At 38.7% G+C, this 21937-nt stretch overlaps 1 protein-coding gene across 2 annotated transcripts; it reads right to left on the bottom strand.

Annotated features, from left to right (window-relative positions):
• Positions 1–307: 307 nt before the first annotated feature.
• Adam24 (a disintegrin and metallopeptidase domain 24 (testase 1)) lies at positions 308–7430 on the bottom strand. 2 transcript variants are annotated; one of them, NM_010086.5, is made up of 2 exons: positions 7385–7430; positions 308–3148 (listed from the first exon to the last, which is right to left on the bottom strand). In NM_010086.5, the coding sequence occupies exon 2, from the start codon at positions 3010–3012 to the stop codon at positions 727–729; it is 2286 nt and encodes a 761-aa protein (NP_034216.3). In that variant the 5' UTR covers positions 3013–3148; positions 7385–7430; the 3' UTR covers positions 308–726. The 2 variants fall into 2 exon arrangements, with proteins under 2 accessions (NP_034216.3, XP_006509324.1); XM_006509261.1 differs by lacking the exon at positions 7385–7430 and adding an exon at positions 6557–6617 and having other exon boundaries at positions 380–3148.
• Positions 7431–21937: the final 14507 nt, after the last annotated feature.

Below are 21937 nucleotides of genomic sequence, written 5' to 3'. Positions count from 1 at the left end.
ATTTCTTGATATATATGATCTTCCAAAATTAAATAATTTCAATAGATTTATAACCCTTTACTGAAACAGAAGCAGTAACTAAAAAATCTCCCCCACCCCCAGACAAAAAAAAATCCCAGGGCCAGACAGCACAATTATATAAGACCATTCAAGAACTACTCAAATTATCTCACAAAATAATAAGTGTGTCTTCAGCAATAAGACCTTACCATTAGGATGTGGAGAGTAACCAATAGATTCGACAATACTAGCCTGTGATATTTTGAAGGCTCTATGGAATTCCCTCTGGCCAATGACTCAATAAGATGCAATCCATAAAAGTTTTTAATTAGAAAAGTAAGAAGTTACCTAAATTTCTTCAGATTATGAAAAGTGGGAATATGGTAGTTCTCATATTTATTGAATGATAAATGTGTATTTTCCTGACCTATTATAGATTGCTGGGATCTTCTATCAGTGGTTTATAATACACATTAGGATCTCTCACACCAGGATGCTGTGTGGTAAATTGCATTAAATCTTAAAGATTATTTTGACAACTCATTAGATTTTTCTATTCTGTGTTGGTTGAAGTTGAAGAAGTGAAGCTGTTGACAAGGAGCTGCTACTCTCATATGATGGATGGGCTTAGCCTCTTTTCTCATTGGATGGTTTAGCCTCTTCTTTCTTGTCTTATGATTTAGTCTCTTATTCCTCATCTGGTGGTTTAATCCTTTTGTTCTTTATCTAGGGGTTAGCCCATTCATCCGGTGGTTTAACTGTCTCATATGAGGGTTCAGCCCCTTCATATGGTGGTTTAACTCTCTCCTCTGCTGGTTGACTTGCTGCTGCTTCACGTGATTTTTTAGTGGCCCCAGACAAGCAAAACAATACAGATAAAACTACAGCCACACAAATAATAGGTAATAACCAAATTATGACGTTAGGTTTTTCTGGGGCATCCTTCTTGCTCACAACTTCATCTTCATAAACTTCGTTTCCAGGAGAACCACTGTCAATACTTCCTCCGGTGCCAGTTTCCTGGCAGTTTGGTGGGCTCCAGCCAACATCACAATGGCAGTGCTGCTTATTATTGCAGACTCCTTTCATGTTGCAGGTCTCTGGTGTACAATCATTTACCCAACTTGGCTTATTAACACACTTTCTGGCAATGCACACATGCTGTGGACCACAGTTTGTGCCATCTTTTATGTCACCGAGGTCAGCAATTTTCATCCCCAAATGGTAGTCAGTACTCCAGCAGGAAACACTATTAAAATGAGTCCAGTGAATAGTATAATGATTCTGCAGGATAGGAAGTGTTCCCACTTTGTCACATTGAATCCTCCCACAGAGGATGTCTGAGATCTCACATCTCACATACTCGTTGTTTATGAAGCCACAGTTACCAAAACGATCACCACGAGTATTGAGTTCCTTGTAACAGCTATCCGATGCTTTCATGGCAAGCTGGCCAAAAACTCTCTGACAGTGGACATCGTGGCTGTTACATCTTTTTTCATAGCAGTAGCCATCACCAGGGCAAGAGGTCCCATCCTGTACAAACAAGTCTTCAGGGCACTCATGTGAGGTTCCATTGCACCATTCTGGAAGGTCACATTCATTCTCCCGAGCTCTACACAGAGTGCCAGATGGCTGGATTTGGCATTTGCGGTTACAACATAGTCCAGTATCACATTTAGCTTTAGACCTCAGAGTACAGCTAGGCATACAACAGCGATTACGTCTACAGTTTTCAGAGCTTCCACAGTCACACTGCTCACCTTCTTCAACTATACCATTCCCACAGACCTTCAATTGGAAAATATCAGAAGGTCTGGGCTCTCTATGTATGCAGCTTTTATTGATCATGTGTGCCCACAAGACTTCATAACTACAGTTGCTGAGTTTTTGGGAACTATCCATTGTAGCAGACATTAAACATGATTCTTCTCCGCAAGTACAAAGTATCCCATCATGTGACATGCCCAAATTGTGACCTATCTCATGTGCCACAATATGTCCAATGGTAAGGAAATCATCTTCAGCGATACTATCAATTCCACAACCAAATGTCTTATCACATACAGTTCCTACATAGGCTATGCCAAAATAGTTACTAAAAGTATAATTCACAAAGAGATGTGCAATATCATATGGTATCTGAGAATCAAGGTTTGTTCCCTTCCACGTACAAAATGCTGGCAAAAGAGCATATATATCTTGCACTGGTATAGGATTTCCATTAGTCCAGATAGTAAGTCCAAGTAAAACCACATTAATATCCACTGAAAGTAAGAAGAGATTTATTCCCTGCATAATGCTTAATACATCTCTTATCACAAGAGAAGTATTTTTTTTTCGATAAAGGTATTGTTCATGGTCTATAACCAATGCCAGTTTAATATACAATCCATGAGACCACCATGACCCATAGATGCTTTGCATTCTAGTGGACTTACCATTTTCTTGAAGTCTCACTTGCCCTGCTATTTCTTCATCTGTTAATCCACATCTCATGGGGCGTAATTGAGTTTTCTCACTGTCTATCTTGTAAAGCAGATGTTCAAATGTGGAAGAGGGGCTCTTGGGCTTAATTTCATAAGCTGTGTCATTTATCTGTAATATTCCTTGAAAGCCCCCAAAACAGGTGGTAAGAGCAGCCATGGATTCTAGATCTCCATCCACAAAACCAAGATAATAACAGTCATTTTGGACAAAAGGTCTGTCCTCAAAGAGGACACCTTGGTCATTGTATGTGAACACAGGGAGCTGTCTGGATTCCAAAAAATTCTTGGATTTCATGGAGATAATGTGTCTCTGGCCTCCAAAGTACAGACTATAGGACATCCAGCCTGCAAGACTCATGTCTTTACTAGAGACAATTACCCTCAAGGGTTTCACTGTCTCTGGAGGGCCTTTGTATTCAGCACACCAAGTCGGGGGCCATACAGAAGAAAAGAGCAGCATCCTCAACCATGCCTGAAGGAGAGTGATCCTTGCATGAACCAGAGCCTCACTCATAGCCACCATGTCCTACCAGAGAGAGCAAATGAAGGAGGATAGGATGTGGTCCTGTTGCCCATGTACTTCCTTTGTCTTAATCCCATGCAGCACTGACCGTTAATAGTCTGTCTTCTGGAAAAGTGGATCCATCAGGGCAGGAGGACTTTAAGAAATAGGAAAAAGAGGCAGAGATAAGAGTAGCTTCATTATGAGTTGACTAATGTAGAAAACTTTGTGTGACTATGCCTTAGCATTTGAACCAAGACATGACTTCCTATTGTGCCTTTAATTTTGGTGCAGTACAGTCATACTTTGTGTGTTCAAAAGAATCACAGATTGACAATGTCAGACCTTGATAAAAGACACACAGATTCACGGTATCATTTCCTAATTATATACATATGAGATAACATTTACATTAACACTTAATCGAAATTATATTAGCACAAATGTGAGAAAGCCACTTATTTTTTTCAAGAAAATTTTGATTTATAGAGTCAACCAAAGAATACAAATTTTTCATTTTTACTGATAAATTATACATATTTCTTACCAAACTTGTATAAAATAAAGTGCATGGTCCTTAACATGTGTTTTCTTTCTTCTTTTCTTTCCTTTTTTAAATTTATTTTTATTTAGTTAATATATATGAGTGCTATATCTGCATGTGTACCTGCATGCCAGAAGAAGGCATCAGATCCCATTACAGATGGTTGTGAACCACCATGTGGTTGCTGGGAATTGAACTCAGGACCTCTGGAAGAGCAGGCAATGCTCTCAACCACTGAACCATCTCTCTAGCCCCTAACATGCACTTTTATGTAATAACTGCTTGTTCCTTCTTACTCCAGTTCTGTAAAATTGTAGAGTCAAAGGATTGGAATCTTCTGTAATGGGTATATTCATGTGATAAATTAATAAACAATGGTATAGCCAAATTAGGTGTGCTGTTTTGCTGGATGTTCCCCAATGCATTTATTTTGGATATACTTATAAAAAGACTATATTTTTATTGAAAATAGACTGTATCCTCATATAATATAATCCCAATTATACCCCTCCCTAGCATAACTGTCATCTGAGAGGCTTTATCAAACAGCTAATGGAAACAGAAGCAGAGACCCAAAACCAAGCAGGCAGAGCTCAGGGCATCTTGTGGAAGAGTGGGGAGAATATTGAAGAAGCCACTCTGCCCATAGGGGCTCACTGAGACTGAGCCATCAATCAGAGAATGTGAATGAGATGGACCTAGGCCCCCTACTCATATGTAACAGATGTGCAGCTTGGTCTTCATGTGGAACCCCTTACAGCAGGAACAGGAGAAGGATAGGGGCTGTCTCTGATTCTTGTTGCCTGCCTTTGGATGCCTTTCACAAAACTGGGCAGCCTTGTCTAGCTTCAATATGAAAGGATGCACTAATCCTACTACAACTTGATATGCGAAGGCAGGTTGATATCTTCAGGAGGAGAATATCCTCAGATATTCTCTTAGGAGAAAGGGAGACGAGATGGAGGGGCAGGGGAGGATGAGAGGAAGGGACTGGGATGAGAGGAGGGAGAGGAATCTGTGATTGGGATGTAAAGTAAATTAATTAATGAATGAAAAAAAGAGGAAGAGAGTGGAATGAGAAGAGGGAGGGAAGCTGTGGTCAGGATATAAGCAAATTAATTAATAAAAATAAAGAAGAAAGTATGAAAAAAGGTAAAAATTGCTAAAGATCAATTTCCAAGTAGATACTGATAAATTTTAAAAATGCCTGCACCCATTTCACATAAAAATACAAATATTGAAAAATTTGCCTCAACAATGTTGAATCTGGCGGCAGCAGAGTTCCTGGTGCCTGGCCTGCAGTAACAACTTGTTTTTTTAATTTATTATGAAAACATGTTAATTTACATAAAATGTAGATAGTACAATACACACTTGAGAAATACAAATGGACAATATGGGCCTTAGTGGTCAGTGTAGGTGACTGAAACAATGACTTAGCAATAATCTGCACTGCCTATAGATTAGTGAGGGAAAGATGTAGTCAAGCTTCCGTCACCACTGATTGAGTACTGCACATATAAACTGCCCATTTTTATTGACAACTGACAGCATCTACAAGATCCATGAGATCATTCAAGTGACAATATTAAGAACTGTTGGTCTCTCTTCAAAGTGATGGCCAGGGCTCATCACTGAAGACATCTATACAGTTTGTTAAACTTGGAGAACGTGATCTGCTGTGTAGATAGCGCCTTCACCCCTCTCTTCTGGCGTCTATGGCATGCAAAGGTACTATGAAGGCTGCCACAAGAGAAAAGTAAGCACCCACCCAACCACAAAAATCTTTGAGGTACAATCTGTCCTGCCTGCAAAATATTCTAGGGAAACACGGTAGCTATACCTTCTTAGGAGTAACTAATCCATGCCAGAGAACAGCTTGTGGGAGTTGACTGTCTCCTTCCACCGTGTGTTTAGCAGGCATGTAAATAACCCCCCAAACACCTGTTGTTTAATTTTACTCCTCAAAGATTATTAGCTATAGACTTATATTCATGCTATTATCATGATACCACTTTCTACTATACTAACCACGTTTCGTTTAGTTACAATTCACTCTCTGACTCAGGGAGGTCTACAATAGTGATCTTGCTGCTTGCAAGTTCTCATCATCATGCCCGCCATCGTCCCTCCTGTTCACAGACTCCATCAGTTCAGCAGCCTCTGATGAAATCACTCAGCATCTGCAGCAGCTTCATTTGTTCCCCAGTTTTTGACATTCTTAGAATACTCTGACAGTGTTTCTGGGAATATGAATTACCAAATCCTTGGAGAAGGTTGGAGAAGATGAGGAAACACAAAATCCAAGACTCTTCATCCCACAGTTTCGTCATGATAAAAGACCCCCCCCCCAAAAGTGCCTCATAGTAATAACTTCTAATTTGTTGTCCACTGTATTTCTTAATTTTATTATTTGGCACATTCTCAATAATGTGCAGGATTCTGTTTGAAAATTGCTGGGTTGTTTTTTTTTAAATCAAATTGTTATTATTGAACTTATATTATGGTGTTTTAAGTAAGAAAAACAATCTCTTTTAATACTTTTTAAACACAAGGTACAATATTTTCCAAGTATTTTGTTTGTTGATGCACATCAGTGGCTGGAGATTTTAAGGAGGAAGACCTTATAAAAGTAACAAGAAGTCTTCAGTGCAAGAAGAAAGTAACCAGGTAGGACAGGAAGCTTCCATTATGAATTACCCAGAACTCCACATAAGAAAGCAAAGTTAGTAGAAGAAATCTTTGAGGATAATGTGTTTAAAAACTATAAGTAAAATCTGACATGCTGACACTGTTTATATCTATCATGACATATATGTACAATATATATGTAATATATGTACACATTACATACACATATGTAATATATATGTATATATTATATACACATGTATATATATTGATTATGGGTATATTTGGTTATGAGTTTATATGCTTGTGATGGAAGGGATGATTTACCAATAATATTGTTGATAAATGTAACCCTTACAAAACTACGAGAATTCATTCCTAAGACCTCACCTTGCAAACAGGACACTGGCAAATAAACTTGAAAGTTGAGCCAGTTTTCTTACATCTTACATCATTTGAAACAATGACTACAGAAGCTGCATATTCTGAAGGATTGTGACATGTTCAGCAAAAGAATGTGCAGAAGAGGCTCAGTGGGTACAAGTGTTTGTGTCCAAGCCTGATCACATGCATTTGATCCTAGAAACCTATAAAGGAGAGAACTACTTCTTGCAAGTTTTTCTCTGACTTCCATACCCATCCTCTACCACCCATCCCAACTCTCTCTCTCTCTCTCTCTCTCTCTCTCTCTCTCTCTCTCTCTCTCTCTCTCTCTCTCTCTCTCTCACACACACACACACACACACACATACACACACACACACACACACACACACACACACAGAGGATCATAAACACATACACATGATGATGGTAGTGGTGGTGGTGATGGTGATGATGGAAATAAATTTATAAGAACCTGTAGTGCCATATTAGTAGAACTCTTATCACTGTCTTCAGCAACTCCTATTCCCAGTTTCATTAAACTCATCAGTCTGTGTATCTTAATCATCACCTAACCCTCACTATCATTTAAGTTAAATTCAATTTTTATAAACTATGAATAATAACACATTAAAAACAGTTTATCCCAACCAAATAAAGACAGAGGAATTAGAAATAGAGTCACTAGTCCTTCCCAATATCTGAGCAACTGAAAAAGAAAGCATGTGTGTGTGTGTGTGTGTGTGTGTGTGTGTGTGTGTGTGTGTGTGTGTGTGTATGTGTGTTCCGTTTGTGAACTTCTGTCCTTTTGACCTAACCTCTTGAGTGACTTACCAGGAGAAGTAGTGATAATATCTTGGTGTAGTCTTATTCATGACTCAGTTGTGAGAACCACTTTTTAAAGCAAAGATTCTACATGAGAACATAAACTCTCTCTTCCTTTGTCTCTCATTGGATTAAGTACTAGATCCAGTTGCTTAGCAACCAGAGCCTCTTAGACTATAGAACCTTGTAGTTGGCCTTCCCACTGTGTCTCCACCATCTCAACCAAATCTTATTTCTACTCACCCCTGGCTTCCTTATCCATATTTATTGTGCTTTGCAATATGAACATATCTTCCTGTTCTCTAAATGTGTATACCCCTCACACATAGTTTGGTATCTATGGACATCTTTCCTTCAAAAGCCTTTTTCCTATTGCTGTTCCAGGTTATCTCCCCAACATTTAGCCATATCGTGGAGCACATGAAGCATTTCAGGTTCCAAAAAAAAGTTCAAACACATCTTAAAACTTCTATAAGTAATCCACACATTAGTAATCATCTATACCTTTCTTCAGGCCAATGAATGATTCAGAGACATTTTTATATCTATGTATAAATATACCTTATCTATTATGCTACATTTTAAACATCGAATCAGGCAAAAACAGTACAGAAGAAGGGTGAGAAAGATAACATGCAAACAAATTTTATAGTTAAATTGACTATGTGGGCTGTTTTCTAAACATCAATCAGAGGAGAGTGTGTTTAACAAGTTGGCTAGCATTAACCACAAAAACAAGATTAGCTGTCTATTATCTTTGAGTATCTACAGTATGATAGAGTGAGTTTGGTATCTATAAGTTTGTTGTGTCCCATGTATGTTTTTACCTCTCATGTCCAGCTCTGCATAATTTACCTTATTCAACTTTCTCAGTTTTTCCAATTTTCAACATAATTTCTTAAAGGAGACTACATTTGACTCCAGAGTTTCTAGTCTCGCTATTTCATATGGTTGCTATCACATCACAAATGAACACAAAGTAAATGCCTTAACTCAATAAACTTAGTTTATGACATCTTTAAGGGCCTAGAAATCTTTTATCATGCTATCTTCAGGAACACACGTTCGCTAAATTTACTAAGGAATATTTTGTTTCAAAATATTTAAGATTCTAGTCATTTCCTTGTTGTGGAAGCATATATAATCTTTATATGTTGCCCCTTTTATCTATGAGTTCTCTTTTACAAAACACTTATTAGATTGTGTGTGTGTATGTATGTGTATGCATGTATGTCTAAGTCAAATAATGCCACAGTAGGCAAAGGAGGTTTTTAATGTAATCCTTAAAATGTATCAGAAAGCTATACAGTTTTGAATCTATGTGCACTGAATTAACACCCAGGTGTGTGAAAAAAAAATAATGGACTTGAAAGCGAAAATAAAACTATAATACTAGTAGGAAACTTTGATACTTTCAATAGTGGGTATAATCTTCCCATGATTAACACGTAATATCACAACTGGGCAATACTCTATAAACAGTTAATAAGCATATATAGATTGGGCCACTCAATAACAGTAAGACCTATATTCTTCACAACTAGGCACAAGCATTTCTCAGTATTGGTCATTTGTTGTACCATAGTCTATCATAAACATTTCAGAAAATTAAAATTATATCTCTTCTAACTTGAAAGTAACTAAGATAAAAATTAATGATTAAAGGAAGCTAGAAAATATTACAAACATGTGGAAGTTAAACAATATGCTGTTAAATGACCCATGGAGCAGTTAAGATCAAATAGAAACAAAGAAAAAAGTCAGGACCCAATCAAAAACAAAACCAAGACGTTCCAAAATGTGTGTGATGGAAGGAAAATAGTACCAAAGAGGTTGTGAGCAGCAATGACCAACACAGAACTGAAAAGATAAGAATAAATTAAGCACATGCTTGAGAGATAATGGCCCAATGCATCAGTCCTGCAGTCTCATCCAGCCTTGATATAAAGGCTGTGCCTATTCTTATTGCATCTTGCTATATCACATTCAGTTGATATCACTGAGAGGCTGCTCATTAAGAAGGGAAACTGAGAAGCAGTGGATCTTGGGGATAGGAGAAGAAGGGGGACTGGGAGAAGAAGATGAGAAAGAGGTTGCAGTCATGTTACCGTGTATAAGAGAAGAATAAAGAAAAAGAAAAACAATGTAAAAATAAATAAGAAACTCATTTTTAAAATGCAGGGCTGGCAACTGTTGGACTGAGCTCAGGGTCCCTGATGGAGGATTTGGAGAAGGGACTAAAGGAGCTGAGGGGGTTTGAGGGGGAGCAACAGTGTCAACAGGCCAGAACCCCCGGAGCTCCCAGGGACAGGACCACCAATGAAAGAGGATGCACCCATGGCTCCGGCCGCATATGTGGCAGAGGATGGACTTGTTGAACATCAGTGGGAGGAGCGGCCCTTGGGCCTGAGGGTGTTCAATGCCACAGTATAGGGGAATGCCAGGTCAGGGAGGCAGGAGTGGGTGGGTGGGTAGGGGAGCACCCTCATAAAAGCAGGAGGGGGGGTGGGATGGGGGTTTCCACAGGGGAAACCTGGAAAGGGAATAACATTTGAAATGTGAATAAAGAAAATATCCAGTAAAAGAAAAAAATGCAGGGCTGGAGAGATGGCTCCATTATTAAGAGCGCTAGCTGCTATTCCAGAGGACTTGGGCTTGGTTTCCAGCACCCACATGGCAGCTCACAACTGTCTGTAACTCCAGTTTCAGGGACTCTGACACCCTCACAGTCAGACATGCAGGCAGAACACCAATGCACATGAAATAAAAGTTAATCTTTTCTTTAAATGCTTCCTGCACAAGTCTCACAGTCTGAGTCTGAGCCCTAAACCCCAAGGTGAAAGAAGAGACCCAACTCCTGAAAACTGTCTGCTTATCTCCGCACTCAAATTATGGTGTGCTTACACATCTCTTTCTCTCTCTCTCTCTCTTTCTCACACACACACACACACACACACACACACACATTCAACATCATCATAATAATAGTAACATTACCTATTTTAAAAATGTTAAACAGCCTTAGAGTAGCAGAAGGAAAGAAAATCACAAAGAAAGAATAAGGAAAATATAAAAATACAATAAAAATAATGGTAATTTTTTTCCATTTTTAATTAGGTATTTAGCTCATTTACATTTCCAATGCTATACCAAAAGTCCCTCATACCCACCCACCCCCACTCCCCTACCCACTCACTCCCCCTTTTTGGCCCTGGCGTTCCCCTGTACTGGGGCATATAAAGCTTGCAAGTCCAATGGGCCTCTCTTTGCAGTGATGGCCGACTAGGCCATCTTTTGATACATATGCAGCTAGAGTCAAGAGCTCCGGGGTACTGGTTCATAATGTTGTTCCACCTATAGGGTTGCAGATCCCTTTAGCTCCTTGGGTACTTTCTCTAGCTCCTCCATTGGGAGCCCTGTGATCCATCCATTAGCTGACTGTGAGCATCCACTTCTGTGTTTGCTAGGCCCCGGCATAGTCTCACAAGAGACAGCTACATCTGGGTCCTTTCGATAAAATCTTGCTAGTGTATGCAATGGTGTCAGCGTTTGGATGCTGATTATGGGGTGGATCCCTGGATATGGCAGTCTCTACATGGTCCATCCTTTCATCTCAGCTCCAAACTTTGTCTCTGTATTTTTTAAGGAAAAAAGAAAAGAATCAAGAATCATTTTGTTAAACTAAAAAGAGAAATGTGAGAATACTAAAATAATATGATAAAAAAATAAAATTAAAAATGAAAGGCTGTAAGGTATGATTCTGAAATCAAAGAGATCCTAAGGGCCTGTTACAAATAGCTACACACTAAAAAATTGAATAAACCTAGAGTAAATGAATAGAATGCAAGAGATAGCCATTTATTGAAATTGTTTTATTATAATTATTAAAGCATAAGAATTGTACAAATGGCAACTATCTACAATACAATTAGACATTCTATTGGTTTAAAAAAAATGGTAGTAACAAGGTCTCCTCTAGGGACTTTGACTTTTTTAGTCACAAGTAGTTGACTAAGTTTACAATACCAGGCAAGAATTCCCTTTTATTGAATGGATATTAGGTCCAATTAGATAGCTGTTGGTTGTCCCCAAGATGAAAGTACCACTATTGTACCACTGAGAATAACATTTGCACTGGTCATTGCTGTGTATCATCTAAGTAGGACTCTTCACTGACTTCCTGCTTTTACAGCTTGTTTAGCATCTTCTAATATTATGAGCCCTCTTTCCCAAGTAGAACTTCTAGGCAAGTTTGATTCTCTTGTGCCTGAAGGGTGTGGTGTCTTTAGAAACAAGATCTTAGGTTCGAGTCATTAACTTCTTGAAAGTAATATAAGAAGGACGGGATACGAAAGTTAGTGGGAACTACTCACATTTTAAGAGTCTGACTCAAAAGCAGTAAAAGACTGAGAAATCTCTTCTCTGATTCTTACTTATTTTTTTCATGTCCTTAACATATAAAATAATGTTTTACAGTAATTTGATGTTGAAACCACAGACTCGCTGAAGTTCTTAACTTAGTGGCTTCTCTATTAGGCATACAAAGGTCTTGAAAAGTTACCAAAATGTGAAGCCACCCAAAATAAACTATGCTCCAATAATGAGCTCCACAAAAGTGTATGTCTATGAAATGACTGACAAAGAGTTCAGAATAATCCTGAATAGGAAAGCCTTGACAGAAGAAATGACCAAACAGAAGAATCTATAAACCCATAGGTACATTTGACTTGATGAAGTCAAAAGAGTAAAAATGAAAAAAAAAAAAAACAAATCTACAGATACCAAAATTTTATGAAGGAAACAAGGGAAAGATGCAGAAATCATATTAAGCTAATAATGCTGCAAGTTCTCCAAGCACAGGACATGGTGACAGCCTTCAGGTACAGAAAGCCAAGAGACTACTCATAAATTCAAGCCAAAGAGGAATTCACAAGGATACTCCATAAACAAGTTGTCAAAAATGGAAAAATGAAGAAATATACTGAAAGCTGCAAGAGATAAGACCTGCATCCCATTATCCCTTGACCATGACACTATCCTCCTGCTGAAGGCATTTGGTACCCTGTGGTCCAGGTTTGAAGTAGATGGCAGTAGAGTAGAACCTGCCACGTGTATGCTTCCCGCTAGACTAACATGCACTTTCAGTTTCAAGTACAGCTTGTCCCTGACTTGTGTTTCAGATGTGTCAGCAGAAGGTAATCAGAAAGACAGGATCATCTTGTCAGGATCATCTGCCAACAAGATGAAATGTTTCATGGCCTACAAAATATTAACCGGTAACAAAAGGCGGCATGTTATTCAAAGAGAACCATTCCCTAGAATTGCTCAATCTATCTCAAATATGCCGCTTCGGTTCTCACTTGATAAATTAAAACTACAAGATTTTTTTTTTTTGAGGGTTGAGAGGATGGGATACAAATGAATAAGGAATTAAGTAATACTTAGTGGAAGCTAAGGCATACCTATTGGATTGTCTGTGCCATCTTGCAGTCCTGTGATTAGCAATGTCAGGGGGTGTGTGGAGGGGGTGTGTCTGGCAAGCTGCCACCATTGCTTTCTATGTTGACGTAGGTGTCAAAAATCTGTTGGCGAGATTGATATGTTGGGCAATCGTTGTGATAACTTAGATATTAGGAAACCATATGAAAAACAACCTGCAATATCTATTGGCAGGTTGGTCTGGAGACAGATGAGAATTTGCTCCTTAAGTTGATCAGGAGGAGGTGGTGCAAAATGATAGATAGATCTTCTTGTCGATGGATCCTCCACGGCAGATTTTTTTTGCTCCAGGTAATTAATAGGATTTTTTTTATAAAGTCTTGAAAAAATATCAGTGTTAGACTACTAATAAATAATTTCTTTGGGAACATAAAGGTTGTGTTATTCAGACTCTTTGCTTATGTAACAAATACCTGAGAGAGAGAGAGAGAGAGAGAGAGAGAGAGAGAGAGAGAGAGAGAGAGAGAGAGAGAGAGAGAACAAGCCATTATTATGGCTCACACACAGCTTTCTGTGCATATGTGGTTGGGCAGACCTATTGCTTTGGGGCTGAGGTGAGGCAGAAGGATACCATGGAGGCTGAAGTACGTGCCAGAGGGATGTCTCAGGGAACCCAGGGAGCAGAGAAGAATGATGGGAAGAGGTAGGGAGGAAGACATACCCATAGAGACCCATTTCCTGCAACTAGACCATCCCTTCCACGTCACCTCCCAATTGACAATCTACTCAGATTCTGAATCCATCAATGGATTAAATCACTACCTAGGCCAGAGCACCTGCTCCGTTGCTCACTGGAAGAATGCTAGCAGGCTCTGTGATCAATATATTCTAAGTTGGCATGATTGAAAATAGCATACCTATGTAAGAGTAAGTCTGATATTGTGCTTTCAGGGTATTTAAAATATTGTAACTGCTTAGGTTATTGTTTTATAAATGTTAAGTATAAAGGAATTTTTGTAGTTTGAAGTATGTCTTATGAGTAATGCATTCAAAGTTACAAAGGGGCAAACTAACTGGGTGGGGTAAACCATACTAGAACACATCGTCTTAATTTAGAGACCCATACATGGGCTTTGAAAACAGCTGTCGCTAGACGGTGGTGGCGCACGCCTTTAATCCCAGCACTTGGGAGGCAGAGGCAGACGGATTTCTGAGTTTGATGCCAGCCTGGTCTACAGAGTGAGTTCCAGGACAGCCAGGGCTACACAGAGAAACCCTGTCTTGAAAAGAAAACGAAAAACAAAAAACAAAAACAAAAAACAAAAACAACATTAAAAAAAGAAAGCAGCTGTCTTGCAACAAAGCAGATTTCAGGAGAGGTTCCAAATTAAAAACTCACTGAACCTCTCACTGTGGCTTCAGAAAATCCCACTCTGCCCACCAAGTGCTTTGGGCCTCTGAGCAGCTCACCCTGTCTTCTTCTGAGTGGTGGTGACCAGGGTCCAGGAATCTATAAAATACACACTTTTCAGTTCAATCTTTTTTTTTTCTTTAGAAATCTCCCATAAATGAGCCTACAATTCCACTCAAGCACGTCTGAAGGATTTGTCATTTGTTTTCATCTTAGCTTGATGTAAGATAAAAAAAAGTGAGATTGTAGAAGAAACCAAATATTCGTAGTTATTGTTTTTAAAGCAGCCTATGAAAATAAAATAACTCAACCTCTCCAAATTTTAGTTTATTATTTCAAAAGCAAATAAAAAACAATGTGAGGACTGTAATGTGAATTATACAAGAAAATACTCATTTCACCGATAAATAAATCCCCAAGAATACTATACGTTCTCTCCACTCCTAAAGTCAGAAGCACATTGTACTTTCTTATATTTATTATGTCATTACATATGAAATAATATAATGAAACATAATATAATATAATATAATATAATATAATATAATATAATATAATATAATATGGTACCAACTTTGAGCTAGGTGATCTGGTGATCATGTCCCCTTGGGATATCAAGCTGAGTGAAGGAAAGAATTAAATAAATATGCAAGTGAATATGTATTTACAAATTCTAAGATGGGCATGAAGGGAAAGTGAAGTATATTGTGCACACTGGCACTGTTGGACACACATCTCCTGGTTAGCTGGCTTTTTTTCTAGGCAAGTATCAGGGTTAGTAACCATTCAGTACTTTTTCTTTGCCCTAGCTGTAGTTTATACAATACTTTCAAGTCATATTTGACTTTTATGAAGGGTGAAAGGATCAACACTTGTTTATACGATGTAGAACACACACACACATACACATGTGTACGAATTCATAATACCATAATGCTCATTAAGAAACTGTCAAATTCAATATCAATTAATATGCTAACGTGAAAGGGGCATTTCACTGGGTCCTACCCTTAGAAAAAAACCCTACAGATAGATTCTTTTCCAATCAGGAGCACCCCCTAATTGATTAGCTAATAAAAAGTAGTCTGCCTTGAAATCACGTATCTTCAGTCACACTAAACAAACTTAGCAGGTTGGATTTATATATTTATGCATTTATATGTTGCATGTATTGCATTTATATATAAAATAAAACAGCAACAATAATAAAAGAAGCCATCACTTTGAAAGAGATTGAGGGAGGACCATAAAATGGGCTAAAGAGACAGACAGGGGAGTGTCAGGGGAGAGAGGCAAGGGAAGAGAGAACTGATATGTTTATATTGTAATGAATTTTATTTAATGAAGAAAACATATGAACTGCCAAGTTGTTTGTTAATAGATTTCCACCTGCCAGAATATGCTGCTTTTTCTTGCACCTAGAGTATTCTATATACAATATTGTTATTTTTGATATAGAAGAGGTGCGATCATCAATCATATGTCATATCTTACTCCATCACATCATATCAAACATGGTTATCCGTGATGTTAAGCTGGCTTCTGGGTGTGAGAAATAAGAACCAGAAGGCAGATAGTGTCCTCATGATGCAGGTCACATCTGAAGTCATGGCAGCATGACCTCTGGAGTGTCCAGCACGCCCTCTTCATCTCTACCCTAAGCACCTACAGCCACGGTTGGACGTAGGGCTACTTACCCAAGTTTGCACATAGTGGTATTCTAAAGCAGAAGGGAGGATTTAGTTAGTTTTAAAACAATTTTTTAAAAAAAACCTAGGAAAATGTTCCAGGTTTTCATCACACCAACATGTAATGCAGCATAATTACATATGACATTCGTGTCCTCTTTGCTGTATGAGTAATAAATATGTGGTATTAGGATCCCTAAATACTCATTCATTTATCAGACTTTGGATTTTATTAAGATATCATATTTAATGACAATCGAGTGTCTCAATTGATGTCGTTAGTTTTATTAGATTGTATCCATATATTTTGATAGCACCATAAAAATTTCTTCTTCTACACGGATATTATTTCCCTAACTTCAGACAATACTTTTAAAACTCTAAAATAGGTTTCTTGGTTGAAACCTTTGGGAACAGATATAGTGAGTTGTCTTCTATGTATCTATAAATCACCCCCAGAAAGATTTTTCTACCTTCCATGTTCCTATTTTTGACTTCTTATTTTGGAATCGTTATAGCCGTGAGGGAGTCTGCAAGTAAATGCATAGAGAGGGGCTTCTTATCTTCATGTACCTACCTTAGTGTGTTCTGTAGGTAAGGCAAGTTTTATATAACACTAACACTACTATTAATACTAATACCAATAATGATGATCTTAAAGCCCAGGACCTTGACAGTCATAGAATCTACAGAGCACATTCAGATTTCACCAAGCATGAAATTGTATCCTATCTTTTCCTGTAGCTTTATAGATGTATATCTTACAACTAATTTTATGATCCTCCATTGACTTAAATGTTACATAGAGTTTGGAGTTGTAGTATGAATCATAGGTGGGGTTTTTGTTTGTTTGTTTTTGTTTTGGTGGGGGAGTGACTTATGGATATCCAATTCCTCTAGAGTAATTTGTGTAAAAGAATGGCTCACGTCCATTGACTTGCCTTTTTGTTCCTTTAGCAGAATTAAGTTGTATATGTGTTTATGTGGATGTATTTCTGGGCTGCTGTTGGGATTCACTGACCTGTGTGCCCTCTTTACTTTAGGACTGCAGTCTTAGTGACTGTACTTACAACTCCAGGACTGTGATTCTTCCTCATTCAGTCTCCTTTCTCAAAAAATGTTTGAGCTATTCTAGTGCTTTTGTTCTTCTGTATAAATTGTAGAATAAAATTGCATAAATAGATATATAGATATAGATGATATAGATGTAGATTTAAATATAGGTATCACTGGATTTTGATAAGAACAATGCTAAAGCTATAGATTAATTTAGAGCCCATAAAAACTGGGCTTATTTACCATGTCAGTCTGGGAGCACAGTTGGTTTCTCCAAGTATTAATGTCTTCTTTCATTTTTTTATTAGGTATTTTCCTCATTTACATTTCCAATGCTATCCCAAAAGTCCCCCATACCCTCCCCCCAACTTCCCTACCCACCCACTCCCACTTTTTGGCCCTGGAGTTCCCCTGTATTGGGGCATATAAAGTTTGCAAGTCCAATGGGCCTCTCTTTCCAGAGATGGCCAACTAGGCCATCTTTTGATACATATGCAGCTAGAGTCAAGAGCTCCGGGATACTGGTTAGTTTATAATGTTGTTCCACCTATAGGGTTGCAGATCCCTTTAGCTCCTTGGGTATTTTCTCTAGCTCCATTTATGTAGTTGATGTATAATGCTTATTCTGTTGGGTTTATACTTATGCATTGAAGCTTCTTTGGAGTAATATTAAGTGGTTGTGTGTAATTTAGTTTGGTTTTCTCTTGACCATTGTCAGTGTCCAACCAGCTTTTGGGTGTTGGTTTTATATTTGGCAACTCTACTGAATTCTTAATTTCTAGAGTTTTTATTTCTTTGCACTTTTGTATATTTCTATTTTCTACGTGGTTGATCTGATCATCTACAAATATGGATAATTTTCTTTCTCTGTATGCTTTTGGTGTTAATTCCTTGTCTTATTATCATGGTTTTGACTTCTGGTGTAATGCTGACTTAGAGCAGTGACAGCGTATATCTTTGTTTCCCATCTTAGACCGAAAGCAGTCTTTAACCATCAAGTATGATGTTAGCTATAAGAGCGTTTTAGATATTCTTGTGAAGGTGACAGAAATATTCTTTATTGCTCTTGAACTGAGCATTTCTTGTGAATCATGAATTGGTATTGGATTCTGTCAGATAATTTTTTTGTGGGGCCAGGAGGGTCAGTTGACAAAACATATAGTTTCTTTTCTTTTTTGAAATTCTTTTTGTTTCGAGATTTTGATTATAACATTTATAATCTTTTGTCATTGTTGTTCTTAGGTGTATTGTCTTTGAGACTCTTCGAGTTCATTTCTCAGAAAGATGGGTAGAAATGCAAACAAAATTGCACTTGGTTGTAAGTAGAAAAAAAAAAAACTTCCCATGCTAATCTATTCCTCCTTTCAGACATGGTAAAGCAATCAGACCAATGTGGCCAATAGTCTCTTAGCACCCCAGTCCTGGACTCATGTCCACTAGCTTCACCAGGGTCTCCAGCCTTTATGGAACCATTCTCCATAAATACTCAAACTTTTGCCTCTTTAACTCAAGGGTTTCTCTTTCTAGAAAGCCAGACTTGGGCTTGCTCTCTAGCTCTAAGTTAGCACGATTGGCAGTTCCCCTGGTACTGCAGTTATAGGCATGTGTTATTAAGCTTTGCTTCATGTGTTTTCATAGGAGAGTTGTCAAGGTTGGAGTTTGTCATTCACAAGGAACTCTGTTGACTCAGAATGATCATGTCAAGTTGTGTATTCACTTTTAACACTTTCTAGAAAATAGTGAGTTCCTATCAAAAGTAGATTTGATAATCTATATTCGTGAGGAATTAATGTTCATAAGACTTTTGGAAGAACTCGAGATCTGTGACTGTCAACAAAATCCTGCAACCTTGGGGCTGAGTGTTCATTAGACCATCTAGAAACCAAGCACCCTAGCTGATTCCACATCCCAGTTAGGTACCTCCAAGAGTTACCTCAATTCTTATTACAGCCATTTACACATTATTTATACGGTTCTTGGTCAGCATATACTTGATAATAGAATTGATTTTGTGGCTCACCATAATTGGAATTCATTTTTAAGTTTTAAAACAATAAAAAACCTGTTATTATAATCCCTAATTTCAGACATTATGGCATTTGGTCCTCTAATGTCACACAGTGTAAGGATTTTATCTCCAGAATGGGCTGATTAACAGGCCCTAAAGCACATATTTTATTTACATTTCTGATGTTATAGTTAAGTTTGTGAAGCAATGAGACTTCTTAGATCAGAGATACACTTCTAATCCTTTTGATAGACTCACTTTTGTTCCTTCTAGGATAGATTTTTGTATTGTTTTATACGACAGCGAGGCGTCGTGTCTTTGAATTCTAGAAATAAGCTTACTACCTAATAAATTTCCAGGAATTTAGAGTGTTCAAAATATATAAGTGTGATCACACAAAAATGTGGGATTCCCTTCCCCTACCACGGTGCATAGTGGTGTAAGTGACAAGACTTGGCATTGTGGGGCCAAGTGCAGGGCAGCTTGTCATGTTGCTTTCTGTATTTTTATAGATCCACAGTCAAACTATGTTGGAAAAACAGAAAGTAAAAACAAAAAAAAATTCCAAAAATAAACAGCTCAAGAAGTTAAATCATTTTTAATTACAATTCTATCGTAGTTCCTAGCTACTTACTACTAATTATTATCATTCTTAACGTCTGACCTCATTTGCTTTGATCATTAACTAAACACCACCTAGAATCACCTGTGAAGAGAGGCTCAGTGGACAGACTTCTTTTGCCTGACTGGAGGGTTCTCTTGAGTGTTAATTGATGTAGGAGGACCCAATCTAGTGCTGTGTGTGTGTGTGTGTGTGTGTGTGTGTGTGTGTGTGTGTGTGTGTGTGTGTGTGTGTGTGTGTGTGTGTGTGTGTGTGTGTGTGTGTGTGTGTGTGTGTGTGTGTGCTGGTGAGTGAGCCCTCAGGTAGCATCCTCTGTGGTTTCCTGGCACTTTGTAGGCAGAGAGTGAATTCCCTGGTTAGAGATATTGCTTTGAGGGATGAGAGACTTGCTTTCAAGTTTGTGCTTCAGTTCATCCATACTCTGACTCCCTACAATGGTGGACGGTGACCTGGAAGTGTAAGCGCCCCCTGCACTTTGAATGTTTTTCAAGCAGGCTCTTCTGGTTCACAGTATTATGACTTAAAGTAAGATCTGGAGCAGATAGATGCTTCAGATTTCCTCAGCCAGAGAGAATACACCAAGCTGAAAGGTTGCCCAGAACCATCCAGAGACTGCCCCATCCGGGGATCCATCCCATAAACAACCACCAAACCCAGACACTATTGCATATGCCAGGAAGATTTTGCTGACAGGACCCTGACATAGCTATCTCTTGTGAGTCTATACCAGTGCCTGGCAAATACAGAAGTGGATGCTCACAATCATCTACTGGATGAAACACAGGGCTCCCAATGGAGGAGCTAGAGAAAGTACCCAAGGAGCTAAAGGGATCTGCAACCCTATAGGAGGAACAATAATATGAACTAACCAGTGCCCCCAGAGCTTGTGTCTCTAGCTGCATATGTATCAGAAGATGGCCTAGTCGGCCATCACTGGAAAGAGAGGCCCCTTGGTCTTGTGGAGATCATATGCCCCAGTACAGGGGAACGCCAGGGCCAGGAAGCAGGAGTGGGTGGGTTGGGGAGCAGGGCAGGGGGAGGGTATAGGGAACTTTCAAGATAGCATTTGAAATGTAAATGAAGAAAATATCTATTAAAAAAGAAAGAAGGAAAGAAAGAAAGAGAGAGAGAGAGAGAAAGAAAGAAAGAAAGAAAGAAAGAAAGAAAGAAAGAAAGAAAGAAAGAAAGAAAGAAAGAAAGAAAGAGAAAGATTGCCCAGAGCTTAGTCATTCCTTAGGTCAATATTTCCCAAGCATCAGAGGATAAGAATCCATGAGGCACCGGCTTAAAGTGTGAATTCCCCATCTGTGTCTTTGGAGACTCTGATTTAATCATCTGGGGGAGTCATCAGGGGTTTCCTGTTTATTGGGCTCCCAGGTTATTATCATTAGGGAATTGTGGAGCTTCTTGAGTTAAAGTGGAAATTCACAAGTTGTCCTTCATGAATCACCTCGTATAAACCAAGGTTCTGTATGCCATCCTCTGCTTAGCCACTCTGGTGTGTGGCTGTGCTGAAATCCCACCATTCCTGAGAGCTAGAAAAGAATCACTGGCAAAACATGTCAGGGGTGGGGAGAAGCAGGTTGTTCTATCCACGAGTGCCTTTTTCTACGTGACACCTCCAAGCCCTATTACACACACACAGCTTTAGTGTTTGGCTCTGGACAGAAGGGCCTAGAATGCCACTTAGCTGTACAGTCTCCTGGGCTTTCCACACAGACATGTTAGAGTGGGGGCTGCAGATTAGCTGTATCTTATTTATTTTATTATTGTTTGCGGTGGCGTTTCTATCCAGGACCTTATGCATGTGAGGTAAGACTTCTACCAGTGAGCTGCATCCCTAACCCTACGCCCATCATATTTTTAGACCATTCCCCTGACTCTGTCTCATGCGGCAGCCAGAGGACCACCCCAGCTTATACCCAATCCTGTTAGCTGTAGTTCCTTTCATTAGTGTGACTCTGTCGTGTGCTCACTCCTTTGCTCAGCTTTGAGGACTGACATCAAAAGCTGTAGGTGGTCCAGAACAGAAATTAGGAGAGCTAGGATATTAATTAGTACCTTAACAGTCCAACTGGAAAAACCGAAGCCCAGAGTTCTTCTGTCCCTTGGGTCCACCAAGTCCTAATATCTTTGTCCCTGGTGTCTATTTATAAAGAAGCACTGAACATCGTGGCTGTAACTGTTATCATTGGAGCCCTGCTACCCAGCTCCAACTGAACCTGGGATGTCTCTTTCTCATTTTTCATACTTTGGGGACTATTATTTCTCACATCCTGGTTTTACTGCAACTCAAAGTTTGTCTTCATTCTCTGTAAAAGTCTTTAAGGTCTCTAAA

The sequence above is a fragment of the Mus musculus genome, chromosome 8 (assembly GCF_000001635.26).
Source record: "Mus musculus strain C57BL/6J chromosome 8, GRCm38.p6 C57BL/6J".
NCBI classification, from domain to species: domain Eukaryota; kingdom Metazoa; phylum Chordata; class Mammalia; order Rodentia; family Muridae; genus Mus; species Mus musculus.
The sequence above is the reverse complement of the archived record's forward strand: the minus strand, read 5'-3'. Positions and strand labels throughout refer to the sequence as shown.